This window comes from Schistocerca serialis, chromosome 2 (genome assembly GCF_023864345.2).
Source record: "Schistocerca serialis cubense isolate TAMUIC-IGC-003099 chromosome 2, iqSchSeri2.2, whole genome shotgun sequence".
Lineage (NCBI taxonomy): Eukaryota > Metazoa > Arthropoda > Insecta > Orthoptera > Acrididae > Schistocerca > Schistocerca serialis.
The window spans coordinates 983302675-983322391 of record NC_064639.1 but is presented as its reverse complement, the minus strand read 5'-3'; the positions used below and the strand labels follow the sequence as shown (position 1 = coordinate 983322391).

Genomic DNA, 19717 nt, shown 5'->3' with positions numbered 1-19717 from the left:
GCGCACTCGTTCCAGCCCGTGAAGGCAGTGTCGGCGACCTCTCAGTTGGGAAACCTGGAATAGCGGGTCTTCCGCAAGAACGGAGGGCGAAGTGTGTGTCCCACTTGTAGTGCCAGTTCTATACTAACTAAACCATGCGTCAAAAAACTGCAATCTCTTCACTGGCCGCGAGTCATGTTGTTAGGCAAGCCTACGGAGGTCCCTCATTGCCGGGGAAAATCCATTTGATATTATTTAATCGGAAATTAATTAACTCGGCTTTTAATCAGCCCGTGACTTATACCTATCGACTCGTAATCTAAGGACGAAGCTAAATCTGTTGTCGAAGGTTATGACTAAATGTTATTGGGGCACTTTCCCTATATTAGAGATTTGGACTGGCTGCTACTTTGCCTCCAAATGTTTCGTAGCTGGGTCGCACGACATATCAGTGTTACAAGTGTCGTCGCTACACCGCCGGCGGATGTTAGAGTTTCGCTGCAGGTACTTCGTCTTACGCCTTTAGAGTGTTCTTCCACTTAGTTTTGGCCCATTGCGAGGCGTCCCTCACGGCCCTGGTTCACCTGCTGCGACATTTGAGCCGCCCACGCCGCTCCCAAAGGGCGCGTTTCACAGCCAGCGGCCCGCGAAGCCGGCAGATTAAAAATACCGCGCACCTCCGCCCGCCCGGAGCTCAATCCGATTCCCTTTGAACGCCCGTCTTCGATTTCTGAAAATTCCGCCCTTTCTGCCTGACGAAACGGAAACATTGACTGCAATATAGTTAATCCCTGTTCACCCCTGTTCATCGTCTGCATTAAAAAGTCGAAAGTTAATGAACAAACAATATGACGTATTTTCATTTCCTTACTTTGTTATGCTACATACACTTCCCACTTACTTCCTCGACACAATTTTACGTTTATAACTGGCTGTTTTGATTTATTACTTCATTCGAGTATTTCTTAAAATACTTACTAACACTAAAAGCTACAGTTCATACTTCTTACTCAGCTCGTCAACCACCAAACTGGTTTGATAGAGCCTGCCTCGAATTCCTCTCCTGTGCCAACCTCTTCATCTCGAAGTAATAGTTGCATTCAACATCCTTAACTATTTGTTGGATGTATTCCAATCTCAGTTTTACCGTACAGTTTTTACCCTCTGCAGCTCCCTCGAGTACCATGGAGATTATTCTTGTTTCAACAAATATCCTATCATCCTGTCCCTCCTCCTTGTCAATGATTGCGAATGTTCCTCTCCTCGTCGATTCTTGGAAGCTCCTACTAATATCTTTTCTTTTCAGTTCACTGTTGTTATTTGAGTTTATGTACTGTGATTTTGTCATTTGGAGATAGTGAGTGGAGCTGTCTTCACTAGAGTATGAGCTCCAAGTGGAGAAATCGGTACATTTCCGACATATCCTCCTGTTTGATTTCAACAGAGAGGTGATAGCAACGGAGGCAGCCAAAAACATTTGCGCCTGTATGGGGTATTGCAGTTGGACAGAGCACTATAAGAAAACTGTTTTCTCGTTTTAAGGAGGGTCGTTTTGACATTAGTCACTCCCCACATTCAGGAAGACTTTCGGGGTTTGATGAAGATCGTTTAAAAGCATTAATCCATAATAATCCATGACAGTGCACTCGAGAACTGGCAAATGTGGTGCACTGTGATCATTCCACCATCGTAAGACATTTGCATGCAATGGGGACCCTTAAAAAATCGGGTGTATGGGTACCGCATGATTTAAGCCAAAATCACACAAATCTGCGAGGTCCTCTATGTGAACATCTGCTTGCTCGTCATCAATTGGCGCTTGAACAACATCGACCACTCCCATCTTGTTTCGTCACTATTGACGGTAAATGGTGTGTCGCAGACGCAATCCAATAACAACGATTAGGAACACTGCATCAAGTGACACAACTCCACGATAACGTCCGAGCGCATTCTGCTTCAGTTCCCATCTTATTCACCTGATTTTCCTCCCTCAGACTTTCACCTTTTCCACTCTCTACCGAACAACCTTCAAGAAACTTCCTTTCCGGATGAAAATGCGCTCCGAACAGGGAGTTCTTCATTCAAAGCCACGTGATTTCTACAGTCGCGTAATCGAAAAGTCACCCCAGCGTTGGGGTGTGAAGTCTCTGACAAGTGTATCTGTTATGCTTATTAAGCTTCTGGAAAAACGCTACGAACTTACGCATCAACCTCATAATTCAATAAATCTCAAACACTTCGATTCTCTCACCCTTCAGTTTTTCCACAGTCCATTATCACTTCTATACAATGCTGTGCTCCAAACGTACATTCTGAGAAAGTTCTTTCTCAAATTAAGTTGTGTGTTTCATATTAGCAGACTTATTTTTGGCGAAGAATGTAGTTGTTGTTGTTGTGGTCTTCAGTCCTGAGACTGGTTTGATGCAGCTCTCCATGCTACTCTATCCCGCGCAAGCTTCTTCATCTCCCAGTACCTACCGCAGCCTACATCCTTCTGAATCTGCTTAGTGTATTCATCTCTTGGTCTCCCTCTACGATTTTTACCCTCCACGCTGCCCTCCAACACTAAATTGGTGATCCCTCGATGCCTCAGAACATGTCCTACCAACCGATCCCTTCTTCTGGTCAAGTTGTGCCACAAACTTCTCTTCTCCCCAATCCTATTCAATACTTCCTCATTAGTTATGTGATCTACCCATCTAATCTTCAGCATTCTTCTGTAGCACCACATTTCGAAAGCTTCTATTCTCTTCTTGTCCAAACTATTTATCGTCCATGTTTCACTTCCATACATGGCTACACTCCATACGAATACTTTCAGAAATGACTTCCTGACACTTAAATCAATACTGGATGTTAACAAATTTCTCTTCTTCAGAAACGCTTTCCTTGCCATTGCCAGCCTACATTTTATATCCTCTCTACTTCGACTATCATCAGATATTTTGCTCCCCAAATAGCAAAACTCCTTTACTACTTTAAGTGCCTCATTTCCTAATCTAATTCCCTCAGCATCACCCGACTTAATTAGACTACATTCCATTATCCTTGTTTTGCTTTTGTTGATGTTCATCTTATATCCTCCTTTCAAGACACTGTCCATTCCATTCAACTGCTCTTCCAAGTCCTTTGCTGTCTCTGACAGAATTACAATGTCATCGGCGAACCTCAAAGTTTTTATTTCTTCTCCATGAATTTTAATACCTACTCCGAATTTTTCTTTTGTTTCCTTTACTGCTTGCTCAATGTAGTAACATTTATTATATCCAGTAGACTAGAACAATGCAGCGAGTAACTGCCTCACTGGAGTGATTAAAACATATAGAACTGCGCGAAGTAACAGGGCAAGTGAATCCAGTCATGTCGACTCCAACTCTTAAAAAAATTGCAATCTTCACTGCTATCCTAGATTTTGAAGGCACCCATCAATGATACCCTGAATGCAGTAGAAGTTGGCATTTTGAGAAATATTATGAACTATTTTGAGGATAATCACTGTCAGTTGAGAGGAACCAGTGGAACGACTACGTTAGATGATATTATTATTTAGACAAGTCTTCAGTTCAGTGATCACTCTCACGCGCACCTGGTAAGTTAATTGGCGCTACGTGACCATTTGCAGCGACTGGGAAGCACACAAATGACAGAATGAGTTATAAACATTTCTCGCAAGTCGTGATGAGAAAAATACAATTGTTACGTTTAGAAATGATACACATCTTTGGAGAAAAGAGAACCAACTGTATGAATATCAAGAACTCAGATGTAAAGCCAGTCCTAAGCAAAGAATCGGAAGCAGAAAGGTCGAAGGAGTATATAGAGGGTCTATACAAGGGCGATGTACCTAAGGGTAGTACTGTGGAAATGGAAGAGGACGTAGATGACGATGAGATTGAGATATGATACTGCGTGAAGAATTTGACAGAGCACTTAAAGACCTAAGTCGAAACGAGGACCCGGGAATAGACAACATTCCGTTAGAAGTACTGATAGCCTTGGGAGGGCCAGACATGACAAAACACTTCAATCTGGTGACCAAGATGTACGAGACAGGCGAAATACCATCAAACCTCAAGAAGGATATAATGATTCCTGTTCCAAAGAAAGCAGGTGCTGACGGGTGTGAAAATTTGCCGAACTATCGGTTTAATATGTCACGGTTGCAAAATAATATCAAGAATTCTTTAAAAACGAAGGGAAAAACTGGTAGAAGCCGAGCTCGGGGAAGATCAGTTAGGCTTCCGCAGAAATGTTGGAACACGTGATGCAATACTGATTTTATGACTTATCTTTTAAGATAGGTTAAGAAAAGGCAAACCTACGTTTGTAGCATTTGTAGACTTAGAGAAAGCTTTTGATAGTCTTGACTTTAATACTCTCTTTCAAATTCTGAAGGATCAGAGGACAGGCAGCGAAAGACAATTTATAATTTGTACAGAAACCAGATGGCAGTTACAAGATTCGAGGGACACAAAAGTGAAGCAGTGGTTGAGGAGGGAGTGAGACAGGGTTGTAGCCTACCTCCGATGTTATTCAATCTGTATATTGAGCAAGCAGTAAAGAAAACAGCAGTAGGAATTGAAAAACAGCGAGAAGAAATAAAAACCTTGAGGTTTGGGGAAGGAATTGTAATTCTGTCAGAGGCAGCAAAGGTTTTGGAAGAAAAGTTGAACGGAATGGACAGTGTCTTGAAAGGAGGATATAAGATGAACATCAGCAAAAGCAAAACGAGGATAATGGAATGTGATGCTGAGGGAATCAGATTAGGAAGTGACATTTAAAGTAGGAGATGAGTTTTGCTGTTTGGGAAGCAAAATATCGTATGATGGTCGAAGTAGAGAGGATATAAAATGTAGACTGGTGATGGCAAGGAAAGCGTTTCTGAAGAAGAGAAATTTGTTAACATCGATTATAGATTTAAGTGTCAGAAGTCTTTTTTGAAAGTATTTGTATGGAGTGTAACCATGCATGGATGAGAAACATGGACGATAAACAGTGCAGACAAGAAGGGAATAGAAGCTTCTGAAATGTGATGCTACAAAAGGATGATGAGGATTAGATGGGTAGATCACCTAACATGTTCAGCTTCCATGGTCCCCAGTTTCGCAACACCCTTTGACGGCGAAGAATGACTGCACAGAATACGCATCATGATTAGAGAAATAATGAGCCAGATTTCAGCAACCTGCATCCCACCGAAAATATCGTGGGAGATATAAACACGAACGAGGCGAATAGTAAAATACATAAACCTTCGAGATCGCTATGAACATGCTCCCTAGAATCCACAAAGTTGAGGGGTACTGAATAGAATTGTGGAGAAGAGGAATTTGTAGCACAACTTGACTAGAAGAAGGGATCGGTTGATGGGATACATTCCGAGGCATCGAGGGATCGCCTATTTAGTTCTGAAGGGAAGTGTGGAGGGTAAAAATCGTAGTGTGACCAAGAGGTGAATGCAGTAAGCAGATTCAGGAGGATGTAGGTTGCAGTAGTTACTTGGAGGTAAAGAGGCGTGCACCGGGAAGAGTATCATGGAAAGATGCAGCCAGTCTTTGGACTGAAGACCACAAAAACGACATATGTCTTATTTGTAATATAATATGTGTAAGGTTTTGACGACAGAACAACTGTGTAAGCTGTAAATATTTTCGTTTAATGTTGCAATCTTATCACAGAAAGATATGCATTTACACAGTTTACAATGTGACAATGCTATGACAGTTGTCAAACGAACGCATCTCTTCCTCAGAAAGTGAAATAATCTTAAACACAACAATGGTAAATTTTAACTACAAGTTCCTTTACAAAATTATTCTTATGACTACGTCATGATGTTGACCAGTACTGCAATAAATCATCCGATTCCGGTTCAAAGTTCGGTACTATTTAGGATAACAGTCAAGTCTACGGAGGGTGGTTAGTTTTGTGACAAGTTGAGCAAAATATTACCCAAGGTCGCTCAGGTTTACAGTGGATGCAAGCTGGTGAACCAACAAAGTTTACGCCTCTGCTCACGGTATTTACCTTAGCTGTGATGAGCTGTCGTCTGAATAGCTGCTCTCGTCCTCTGAAATTCCTATAAAAACTAACTAAGCCTTTACTGATTTTTCCAGCAAAAACCTCCGTATGTTTCTCGTTGGAATATGGCGATATACACTGCGTAGCTGGAGCAGGTTGTATATTAAAATGCCCTCTCAGTCCTCGCAAGAACAATTAACTAACTGGCTTGATCGTTTCCCCACAGTTCGAGCTAAACGACGCTACAGATGATATCTAGCTGAATGTCAGACACAGTGAACGCATTTTCACACAAATTTCTCCTCTGCATTGTACAGAGCATTATGCGCTCCATTCTGCACTTGACGCCAGTTCAGAGAAGAGTCCCTGAAAATTTCCCTCTTGTCTTTCTTGTAACCGAACTATCTCCCAACCTGGGTTCTTTCGTTCTCCACATCACAGCTTTTTTCGACCAATAGGAGCATTCCTCTTATTTTGAGGAAACTCTCCCTGCCAATCGCAAAGGCCCTACCATGAAACTGCGTTGAAATTTCGGCACTTTACTCCTTCCTAGTTTGTTTCCGCCAATCAGACGTTTTGTACCCGCTCCAGATGCCTAAAAGTTACATGCGTACATCACAAGTGTACCACTCGCTGTTCACGTTATCAACTGCGTGACTGGTTTTGTTCATGTCCATTTGGAATTCTGAAAGGCAGTTTTCTGAAGCTTCTTTCTGTCCTATTTCTGTTAGCTCATTACTTGCTCTCCAGTATGCGTCACCTGCCCGGTCACTGACTCCCGCCGCGGAACGCCCCCTAAGAGGTTTTCGTGGTGCCTCCCATCCATGGTGTGGCCTCTGCTTCTGTCCACGCCTGCTCCCACACAAAACGTTTCCTCTCGCTCCTTCTTTCACCTTCTGCTCATTGACATGCATTTTATACGAGTGGTGTGTTAATACCGTCGACTGAGTGTCATACCTTTTGCTTTACATACTTATAGGCAAATCTGCTCATTACCGCAAAAGTAAGTTAGGTTTCGTATTCACCTTCCTGTTAAGACGTATCAAACTCTTATGTAAGGTGCAATATTGACCTTCATTTATTCTGCTGCCTTACATACGTACTGAAATGTTTTTATACTGCTCGCGTTCGTTGCATACATGAAAATTGCACAATTAGTGTGGTCCACAGTGCAAATATTTCTGGGGTCCACAGGGACCATATAATCAAATGCGCCCACTTCGCCACATCATGCTAGTAAGGAAACTTACCAGCCTCTTTGATGCCATCCTCTGCGACGCTTCCAACTATCCAGTAGTCTTTGTGCATTGGAAATCGCACATTAGAAGACAGTTGACTTGCATTACTCGTCAACGCAACTGTCAGTGGCTCAGAAAGGAAATCTATATTTATCCAAAAAAACCTTTAATCACTTGCCCAATAGCAAAATGTGTCTGACAGGTAGCAAAACCTCCAATTATTTTTTCTAACTGCACCAGCAATTCCATAGACGATTTGTAATTAAAAACTGGAAGCAAGCATAACTAAAAATATTAAAATTAATTGATTCACTAGTTACATGAGTAGCCTTATGTTACTTCTTCTGGAGAACTCTTTCCTGTCAGTAGACGGATTTTTAATTAAAAATTGGTGGTTTGTTTAACATTACTAACCCTGAATCAATAATTGTTGTTGTGGACAACACTTTCCACTCCGCAGACGATAATTTTATTAAAAACTAATATAATACAGAATTTAAGTGTGTCAATAGTTATGCGAGTAGTATTAAAGACTAATATGTTCACTCGTATTCCTTTTAAGTCAGTTTTTGCTATTTAGTACCATGTAAACACATAGCACATAGCCATACTCACAAACAGCTCTAACACATGTAGCAAGTAAAGTGAATCCGTCCAAATCATTTCGATAAAAATTGTGCAAATTATCTGTGGAACATGTAACTAACAAAGTAAAGATCCTAGCAACTTGTAAATTCAGAGGCCAAAAGTCAGGGGAAGCATTGTCCCGTTTGAAAATGTGCCATACACAGTGCCCAAATGTTGTGGTTAGATGTGGCGCTTGGCACAAATATAGAAATGGTATCAGAGTTGTCTGTTACAGACACAGCAACACGGCGCCAGTTAACGGACTTTAAGAGTGAGATGATAATCGGTGCAAGATTCGTGGGTCATAGCATTTCGGAAAATACAGAAGAATTCAAGTTTCCAAGATCACCAGTGTGTGTGGTGGATTTTCAACATCGCGGAGATATTTTTTCCGCAGGAACACCACAGGTGTTTGATCAACGGGGGATGTAAGGGACCCACAGTACAGGTCATGGCGAAATGAATGGTACAAGTACTAGCGACTTTCTTTCCTGTTCCTTTCTGGTACTGAGTGAGGAAAAAATTATGTCTCTGTACGTGTCATAATTTCTCTTCTTTTACTATCATGATTCCTATAATGGGGGCAGGATAATGATCACTCAGTCTTATTGGAATACAGATCTCCACATTCTCCCACCAAGGTACAAAGGGCGTCTTTCTTCCTAGGATCCCCATTTAAGTACACCGAAGTCACGAAAGTCCTGGGATGCCTCCCAATATCGTGTTGGGCCTCCTTTTGTCCGGCATAGTGATGCAACTCGACATGGCGTGGACTCAACAAAGCGTTGGAAGTCCACTGCTGAAATACTGTGCCATGCGAACTCCATAGCCGTCCTCAGTTGCGGAAGTGTTGCTGGTGCGGGATATTGTGCACGAACTGACTCCTCGTTTACGTCCTATTTCGGGCGATCTGGGTGTCCAGATCATTCATGTCCAGATCATTCGCTCAAATTTCCCAGAATGTTCTTCAAACCAATCGCGAACTATTGTGGCCGTCATATGGTGCATTATCATCCATAAAAATTCAACTGTTGTTTGGAAACATGAAGTCCATAAATGGCTGCAAATGTTCTCCAAGCAGCCTAACGTAACCATTTAGAGTCAATTACCGGCTCCGTGGGACCAGAGGACCCATTCCATTTCGTGTACACGCAGAACACACTATTATGGAGCCACCACCAGCTTGCACAGTGTCTAGCAGACAACTTGAGTCCATGACTTCGTGGAGTCTGCGCCGCACTCGAACCCTACCCTCAGTTCTTACCAACTGAAATCGGAACTCATCGGTTGTCTAGCCGTACAAAGTCCAACCAATACGGTCACGAGCCCAGAAGAGGCGCTGCAGGCTGTCGGTCATCTGCTAACGTAGCCCACTAACGCCAAATTCCGCCACACTGTCCTAACTGATACGTTCGTCGTACATCCCGCATTGATTTCTGCGGTTATTTCGCGCAGTGTTGTTTGACTGTTAGCACTGGCAACTCTGCGCAAACGCCGCTGCTCTCGGTCATTAAGTGAAGGCCGTCGGACACGGCGTAGTCCGTGTTGAGAGGTAGTGCCTGAAATTTGGTATTCTCAGCACACTCTTGACACTGTGGATCTCGGAATATTGAATTCTCTAACGATTTCCGAAATGGAATATCCGATTCACCTAGCTCCTACTACCATTCCGCACTCAGAGTGTATGAATTCCGGTCGTGCGACCACGGCGGAAATCATTTCACATGAATCACCTAAGAACGAATGACAGCCCTTTAATACCTTGTGTACACGATACTACCGCTACCTCTATATGTGCATATCGGTACCCCATAGGTGTTGTCAAAAAATGGTTCAAATGGCTCTGAGCACTATGAGACTTAACATCTGAGGCCATCAGTCCCCTAGACTTAAAACTACTTAAACCTAATTAACCTAAGGACATCACACACATCCATGCCCGAGGCAGGATTCGAACCTGCGACCGTAGCAGCAGCGCGGTTCCGGACTGAAGCGCCTAGAACCGATCAGCCACAACGGCCGGCTGACTGTTGTCACCACAGTGTATTCTACAGCAGTTCTTGCCACGCATGGTCCAAGTTTGATGGAGCTTGGCAGTGACAGGTGACAAGAAAGTTAATTTGATGCTAAAGTTTTGCACCCTAGTATACGTTCCTACCCACGTCACGTGCCCACCTCGCCGCCCGATGGCATCAATCTTACTGGTGGGGCTTGGGGTGCGGGTCCCAAGGTTGGTTATAATGTTTCGACTCATCTGTGCATATCGTGAATAGTAATGGCCGTATAACGCTGCCTTCGTGGTCGCCCGAAGTTACTTTTGCGTCTCAAGACCTCTCTCCTTTATGAACGATATGCTGAGTTCACTGTAAAATCCGTATGGAGAAAAATGTACAGCATAGTCCGAAGCAGTCAAATGTTGACTCGCACCACAGTGCATCCCCCTGACCTTTGGCCACTGTGTGAGTAATTGTATAGAGTAAGTGGATGAAGGTTGGTCTGTGTCCGTTGCGCAGCGTGATCGAGATGTGCCAGACGTACCTGGGAGAGGGTGAGGGCAGCTCGGGACTGAGCGTGCTGCGCACCTTCCGGCTGTTGCGCATCCTCAAGCTGGTGCGCTTCATGCCCAACCTTCGCCGCCAGCTGTTCGTCATGCTGCGCACCATGGACAACGTCGCCGTCTTCTTCTCGCTGCTCATCCTCTTCATCTTCATCTTCAGGTACGTACCCCGGAGCGCCGCTCAGCATTCGCTGCTGGCTCGCTGCGAAACAAAGCGCCGACACTCCTTCGACACAGCAGGGACGCCTCCCAGCTCGTTAAGCCCTGTTCAAAGAACTAGCAGCAAACAACAGATACCTGCACTTTCAGCCGTGGCGCAGATCTGTACAGACGCGAGAAATACTCGAGCTGCTCTTCTCTAAATGAATAGATCCCCCTTTAATTACTTCGGATGCTGGCTTGGTAGAACTCTGTGAGGTACCTTTTGAGACCTTCCGGAGCTCGAGTCTGGTACAGTTCCTGCTGCTTTTGCCGCTGGTCATTCCCACCATATCTTTCCCGCAGTAACAGCAGAAAACCACAAATCTGAAATAATTTAACCAACACACCCATTTTAATAAGAAATGTATTACGTCCTGCACATTTCGTTAAGTTTTTTTGCTGCTCTCGTTTTAAAGCCTGTATCAGGCAAATGCGTTTGTGTTCAAATACATCCAATAGTCCTTCGTGTTCACTGATACGCCTGTAACAACAAAACGACATAATATTCCTGCGAGTTATAGTTGTTTTGCTACGATTGCCTTTAGCAAAATTAAGTTTCCTTTCCAATTCTCATTTCTAGTACAACAATGAACTACGTATCTTTAAAGTGCAGTAGTCAAATGTTTCCCCAACATTTGTAATAAAATATTGTTCAGTTGCTCAAGTTATACAGAACATTATGTACGCAGTGGGTACTGACTCTAGTGGTAAGATTTTAGGTGGCTAATCAAAGAGGTTTGCTGAGCAGTTTGCACATGAGAACTCCATGATCTCCATTGCTTCGTTACCGAGTGCTTTGATCTCTGTTTCTTGCAAAATTTTCACCTCTATGATAATGCCATGGATTTTTATATGACAAATAAATCGATAAATGTCCGTTACCCCCTGATAAATTAACACCGTGTTTTACAAGAATGGAACAAAAGTGAACAATGATACTTTTATTGAGTAACACAAATATTCTCAGACGATACACGTATACTTTAATTGCGGTGCTGCTCAGTATACAGCTCTAGGCCATCCCATAAGAAAGTCGAGCAATTTCAAAGACTGCAAGAATCCTACAAACCAAATGCTTTAGAGTAGCGACTGAATTCTCGTAATCTGTTGTTTTCATTGACAGTCCCATCTTCATTTATGGTGGGCTAGAAAGCTATAGAACAAGAGTGCAACAACATATTCCACATTGGTCAAAGTTTACAGTAAAGATAGTGCAAAAATTTCGTCCTAAGTGTCCTGAATTTCCCAGCAAGCAGAAGTTCGAGCCCCGATCCGGCTCGCAGTTTCAATCTGCCATTAAGTTTCGTAATGCCGCACGCTCCGTTGCTGAGTGAAATATTTATTTTGTTAATAGAACTCACTTAAGTATACCAACTGTAACTGGCACACCTTACAGGAAATGGAGCACATAGGCAAAAAACCATTTGTAGGCGAGTGTTATCAGTACTTGTGAAATATTCAGGTACTTCGTAACGAGTAATTGGAGATCGTGCTTTACTTATATCAGACCACTCAGCCAACGTACTGAAGAAATTTTGGGAGTTAACCACTAAAGACTATACACACACTGCGCACCGTATGTGTCCTAAATGTTTTGAAGGAAGGTAACACTTAAAGGATAAAAAGAACGCATCGTTAACATCTCTTGTGTTTAAAGTACCTTAGGCGTCCAGTATTCCATTTGTTTCGCAGTTAAACAATGGCTAAATACTACCATACTGGCACTGTTTGCTTTTGGTCGATATTGAGATATAGTTTTTTAAGTCTATTAATGTTATTTTCGATCTGTGTCACGTTGACTAAGGCTATTATGAGTACAATAAACTTCAGTAACTGTCACAGGGTATAGGGATAAAATAACAAATAAAAGGATTAGTTCTTGGAATAATGGTATTATTTCTGAATTTCTCTAATTTATCGATACGCTCATGAATATATTTGGATAGGTGCTACACCAGGGTACAGCACATAATGTAGTTCCGATAAGATATATCTAGTAGCTTTAATGCTTCATCTGAAAATTAGTCAAGTAAAAACGCACTAGAATTTGGCAGTTTTGACGTTCTAATGAAGACTTGCCTTGAATGTGGATTTGTTGCAAATTCAGGTTCTTATTATTTCGTGGATATGGCTTGCCGTGTCAGAGCTCGTTCCTTTATGCTGCTTAGGTGTTTGCTGATTCATTCACCTTACAGCAATAAGGCATCAAATAAAGCATTCCAATAAAACTGCTAAAAGCAAAGCGTGCTGTGCTCATCCATTTATAAAACCAAACTGTTAAAGCATGTTCCTAAGACTGCTGCTTAAATTACTTGAATGAAAATGCACATGTAAAAACAAACAAAACAAAAATGAAAAAATTAAATGATGCATGTCTATACAGCTAAAAGTCTTAAACTAAAGTGCCTGCATCATATACTTCATAACAAATGTCACTGCACAAAGACAACTGTACAGGTTCACAGTAAATTCACACAATACTGAATAAATTACTATAAAGTTGTTATCGTAGCTCAAAAGATTCCAAATGTATGTCCACGATCTAAACAATATTGTCAACTCAGGCTTTACTTTGGAAATTTGTCTGTGGTATGTTTGGTTATAAATGAACTTGCGCTGTTGTAAGTTCTTAACAACGTTTCGGTACTTACGGCATTTATTTATTGGAAGCAGTTTCGTTTCAGTGTACCCGCTCTTCTTCATTATTCTGTCGTTGAAGATGAAAACTAAATTTGAAATCTTTTGAGCACCGTTTGATATATTATAAGATCCATATATTTTGGGCTTGTAGACTACGTATAAAGCTTCACTCTATCAACAACTGTCTCTTTTCCTTTTTTTCTCACCTACATTGAATTTTCTCTTGTATTCTTCATAACTGTCTTTTCTCTTCTTCCAACAGGCGACGAACTGTATGCCTACAGAATTCGTCTTTCATAGCAGAGACTACCCTTAAGACAATGGATCTCTTCCTTCTCTTAGTGAATAAAAGTAGCAATTTCTCATGTAGTACAACTAAACGATGCAAATTTCTTTTCCCTGAGACCACAGAATTTTTTCATAGTTAAATTATATTAGTGTCTGCACTGAACGCGATATATTTTATGCACGTTTAAAATTAGAGCAATACACTGTATCATACTCATGCGAAAAATAGTTGCTATATAACTCTTCTCACACAAATCTGTGTGTAAATTCAGTTCTTAATTAAGACTGTTTCTAACTTAAAGATTCATCACCTGGCTATCACATATTTCATTAAATTCAATCGCAGACACACACAACTATTCATCAACAATTTTATCATTTTTATTGTAGACTGTTTCTTTATTTCCTTTTTCCCTTACTTGCACTGTATTGTCAACGCAGTTGCCACATTAAGAACAGTAATGTAAATATCAAATACAAAACACTCACCCATGATTCAATTTTGTAGTTTTATGTAGCCCTTAAATCAGTATTATAACTAAATAACGTATGAGTTAACTTGCATTTATATAAAAAGAGTGTCTTCATTACAAATTTGTGCAAATTTGCTAATAAAATTGGTATACTGTCACCTGTTTGTCTGTCCTTATGATCCAAGGACTCATGTCCCTCAGTTTTACGCCATTACTATTAAATCATAGATCGACACAGAAATGTTGCGGAATAGATGCACAGAATCTGCTTTTTATACTTTAATTAGTTAGAAACTGACAAATATTCATACTATAAAAGCAGAACGTTTAAAAGGATAATGTAGTTTGAAAACTTATTATCACACCGTCGCCTCACGAGAATGCTAGTATACATAATAAATAATTGTGTTAGTGAATCGAATTGATGACTTACAAGTTTTCACTTACATACATTGATTACATTTATCCGTATTTCTTTTCGTTATAGTATACTTGGAATGAACCTGTTCGGTTGCAAATTCTGCAATAAGGCCGACAACGGAGAGACAGATGAATGCGACAGAAAGAATTTCGATTCCTTGCTCTGGGCAATTGTGACGGTGTTTCAGGTACACTCGGCTTCTTGAATCAAAACTGCGCATGCGCTGCCTCCCATAGCGCCTGCCAATCGTGGCCACCGTCCAACAGCTTGAGACGAAACGTAACAGACACGAAGAAATTACGCCACTTTTTCTCTCTTCCCCTAATGGTCAAAATTATCTGTTCTAGCGTAGGATTCATATTTGAATTCCTACGACCTGTAAAACCCTAAAAGTACGTGTCCTATTTCATTCACGTTCCGGTGTTACATTTGCAGTGCAGAGGTCATGGGAATGGCTTAGTGAAGTGATATCGATACAAGTATAAAGCGTGTTATGGCTTGGCTACGCAGAGGCCTTTCTCAAATGGCTTTCACTGTGGGAAATAAATACTATTTATTTATTTTTCAGTTTTTATGGAAACAGATTCATTTATTGTCTTCCACTTCAATTGTTATCGATTTCGAAGCCCGAGGCTTCATCTTCAGACACAAAATGCAGTAGTCGATGTACAATACATCTACAAGAAGCTAAGGTGTTTCCGTACCTCTTCATGGATGGATGAGCAGTTTCCTCACACTCATATGATATATTTGCGGATATACTGTACGTCGATTCCTGGCTTTTGTGCGTCAAGTTGCTAGTAGCTCTGGAACATATAACAATTAAAGTGGAAAGCAATAATATGACCGTTTCAACATATAAATAAAAATTTAATAAATAGTATTTATTTTCGTCCGTGGACCTGGCGTCCCCACCAGCTCCTGTCACCATGTAAGCTGCAAGACTGTCTCAACTGGTTTCGATCATTCCTTGAAGACAGGTTCTCCTTCTCGTGACAAGAAGTTATGGCCGTACAGAACTCCCTGTTGATGGTACACCCAATGGGTTACTTCATATCCAAAACTCTTCTGGAGGTCGAAGTTCGTGGATCCACCATGCCACAAAAGCACCCGGCAAACTGCACTCAAAGTATTAGCAGTGTCGGCAGCGAAGTGGCCTGTGCTGACAGCGAACAGTAACGGCCAGTAATAAATGGCTGCAGTAACAGACAAGACGCTGTGGATAAAGCTCGTTAGTACAGAACATAGACAAAACACGTCCAACAAGGTAATGGAGTCGTTATTGCCTTCCAAGAGAAAGAGGAGTGAATGATTCACCAAGAAGTCTCTGCCACGGCATTAATACTTGTCAGAGAAACATGTGGATTATACAGAAAACACAGTATCTAGAGGCTGCATTTGGATATAGCGGAGACGTCACGAGATCTTGGATTGTGATTCTGGAGAAGCTACTGGAATGAGAGGGTCGGGTACCTTTCATGGAATAATTAATTGGCGAAAGCCTCTACGAAAGACTGTGGTCATTTGCTTATTTATTTTCTTAGCTTTTGTGGAAGTAGCAATCCGTGCTTCATCTTCGTAGAATCAGTTACTGCATAGGAATCGCTTATGTTCGACGTCAACGTGCAACAAACACGCACAGACGTCGGGTGGCAACACCAGTACTGGAGAGTACATAAAACGCGTCGAAGGGGGACGCGGAAAAAGTTGGGTTGTTTTGGGGAAGAGACCAAACTACGAGGTCATCGGTCTCATCGGATTAGGGAAGGACGGGGAAGGAAGTCGGCCGTGCCCTTTCAAAGGAACCATCCCGCCATTTGCCTGGAGAGATTTAGGGAAATCACGGAAAACCTATATCAGGATGGCCGGACGCGGGATTGAACCGTCGTCCTCCCGCATGCGAGTCCAGTGTGTTAACCACTGCGTACCTCACTCGGTAGGACGCAGGAAAAAACGCACCCGTTGTCGCAATGCGGAAACGGAGCGTCTTACCTGACGTCCAGAAGGGCATTATCATTGGCCTTAGGATCAAGGGGTAGAAGCATTTCCGAAACGGCTAAGTTTGTAAACAGCGTACGGCCTTGGTTAAAGTATAGCGTGTGTGGCAAAACAGCACTATCCAAAACCTGACGTCCAGAAGGGCATTATAATTGGCCATATCAAGGGTAGAAGCATTTCCGAAACGGCTAAGTTTGTAAACAGTTAGCGTGCGGCCTTGGTTAAAGTATAGCGTATGTGGCAAAACAGCACTATACAAAACCGGCGCCTAGGCAACAGTGGCGCCAACTGTGACTCACCAAAGGCTATAGAAAACAGGGGTGAGCGACGGTTGTGTACCGGCAAACAGATGTGCAACTGTTGAGAAACTACCCGCCCAGATGAACCAAGGGACTACCAACAGTGTCTCCTCAATGACCGTACAGAGAATGTTACTGCGTATGGGCTCTCCGTGGTTCATACACTCATACTGGCTGCTTCTCATCGGCGACAAAGGCTGGAATCTATACGTCAATACCGCATCTGGACGTCTACCGAGTGGCGAAAGGTGACTCGCGTTTTATGCTGCATCGGACATATATGGCCGTTGGCCCAGCATCAATCGTCGGAAGGGTCCAAGCCGGTGGAGGGAGTGTTAGCGTCTGGGGAATGTTTTCGTGGCGTTCCCTCAGTGATGTTATCATTCTGGAAGCACAATGAATCAACACAAGGATACCTATCCACAGTTACACGCAGTTTATTTTTTCCTCGTCACGATGGCAATCACCAACAGGAAAATGCAACATGTCACACAGCTCGCGGTGTACGTGCGTGACTCGAAGAGCAGCAGGATGAGGTACCGTGCTCTCCCGGCCACCAAACACCCCGGAAGGGGAGTAACCATTCCGACCATGCCGACCCTTCGTAAATGTGGGACAATGGCACACGGAAAAGAAGAAATTTGTTTCTATTTACACACAGCTAAACCGTCTTCCAAAATTGCTTCCATTCAGTTAACGAATGTATCAAAAGCTGAAAGCTCACATTTCTTCAAGTAACAGGGGATCACACGAGCCATTCTCATGACTTCTGTGCTGACAAACATCAACGTTGCGATGATGATGGATTTTGCTGATACAGTAAACCGACTTCTCGATTAATTGCCTAACGTAATGTTGAGAGACTGGATGTGAGTATGACACGTACGTAACTCTTCTTCTACTAAGTTACCAGTACTCGTTGAGAAAATTATATCTGAGCTGAACGTAGAGGTAAAAGTTGTCACACAGTTGGTCGATGGCGGTGAGCGGCACGCCACCTGGGAGGCAGCGCTGCGACTTTTCACTCACTAACTGTCGCTCTCTCACAATCCCAACCCTTCTCTTCGGGAATATTCGCGGCTCTGTAGCCGTCACAGGTAAAGTATCTCTGTGAGACAGAGAAACATTTTTCACCAAAATTTTTTAATGATAATACTAACAGTATTTTTCTCACGCCAATGCAGAATAATCGCATGCACTCAGCCTGTCCCCGAAGACGATGCAAGCAGACTGATTACGTCACAAAGAGATGAACGTCGGCCCTGGACATGTGGTCAGGCATCTTGCCCTAGATTAGTGCATGCTCCATCCCACCAGCCCAGGCATGCCACCGAGTAGCTAGCGCCCACCTGTCCAGCACGCTGAATGCGCATCGGCCAAATTTCCATTCAGCAGGCACTGTTGTTTCCCTTTCTGAATGCATTCGTGGATTTCTGGGAGACATTAACTGTTTTTCTCTATGATTTTGTTTCTTTTTTGGAAGAACGCAGAGCGAGCATCATTATCCTTGTTCTGCATTTGAGCTGCCCTTTGTTTCCCCGTGCGAGGGAGCTTGGAAGTGACCGTGATTTGTCTGTTTCTACTTACCCAACACACTATGCAACGTCTGTTTAGATGCGACACGTTGTTGATCCCGCATTGAGTACGTGTGACTGCAAATAGTAAGAAAATGTTATGTTTGTTAAATGTATTCCTTCAAAAACTCGTGTTATATGTGCATGTACTTGTATGCTATCTCATAGCGAAATAGCGTTTCTAGCATTCTCAGAGGAATGCCTGTGCAGTGTGATCTTCTATTCTAATCTGCCATCTATTTGCGTGAATGATTAAGTGTTTTTATTATTTTTGTAACTCTGAGAATGGCAGTGTAGAATACCTACGGTATGATTTGCCTGAACTTTTGCGAATTCGATGTCAGCTTACTTCTTTAATGGGTATGGAATGAAATAGTACGTCGATTACTTCATACTTAACTTCTACAAGGAATAAATGTTCTCCGTTTCCTCTCTGGGATCTTTTTATTATTCTTTTTATCTTGCAGAAGTATTCTCTACTAGGAAAAATTATTGATGTTTACAGTAGTAGCTCACTTAGCCCAGTACAAATTCTGTTCTTTTGCTGATAAAATGCTTTTCTATTGCGGCGGTTTTCTCTCGAAACGGAAAGCTTTCCCGCGTTTCGGACGAGTAGGACACTCTTTCTATTTCAGAGGAAACTTCAGCCGTCCAAGAATTTGTGACGTATCTGTGAATAGATTAGTCATAATGACTGTTTAGTAAGTGTTGTATCTATCCATTTCTGACGGAAGTATGGCATTGATGTGTGTTAGAATAGCATGCGCATGCATTCCTCAAACAAGCACACTTGTGACGTAATCAGATAGCCTTGCACTGCGACAGAGAGTTATCGTAATGCTTGCTGAAGCCACGCTTAAGCTTACTTGCTTAAACACTCAATTCGGACTGGTCGCAGAATGTTTACAGCTTACGCTTGACAGTAAAGCCTGGCTAGAGAGACGCAGCGATACGTACTGTACATTAGCGTTGCGTGTTGCTTCAGTAAAGTCTCACCTAGATCACCGTTTCCCAATGACAAAGATGTAGTCGCTAGTGTACCTCCTACGCCACGGAGAGACCGAATGTAACGCAAAATCCATTATTTAGTATTATTATAGAATTCCTTTGACGTATTTATGTACTGAAGATCTAAACTGTCGAGAATCTCCGAAACCGCGCGTACGAAATTGGCATCGCTAGGCTTCTTTAAGCAAATATTTGTAAAACGATTTATAGTCACGGGATCGAGATCGTTCTTCGGGTTACTTTTGCTTAAACTTCTATTCTTCCATTGTCATTGTTTACAAGCTGTTATTCCATTGCACCGTCACTTTTTATTTGTCTTCATTGCTCTAAGCACGTCACGTTTCGCACCAATTCTCGTACCGTAGTTATAATCTTATGTCAATCTGGCGA

The 19717-nt window shown here is 42.3% G+C and overlaps 1 protein-coding gene across 1 annotated transcript in view; it reads left to right on the top strand.

Moving 5' to 3' along the window:
* Positions 1-19717, top strand: part of LOC126456574 (voltage-dependent T-type calcium channel subunit alpha-1G) — a 795987-nt gene that overhangs the window by 415044 nt on the left and 361226 nt on the right. The window contains exons 15-16 of the mRNA XM_050092321.1: positions 10382-10585; positions 14515-14635. Coding sequence (XP_049948278.1) covers positions 10382-10585; positions 14515-14635 — 325 coding nt within the window. The remainder of the gene's footprint in view (positions 1-10381; positions 10586-14514; positions 14636-19717) is intronic.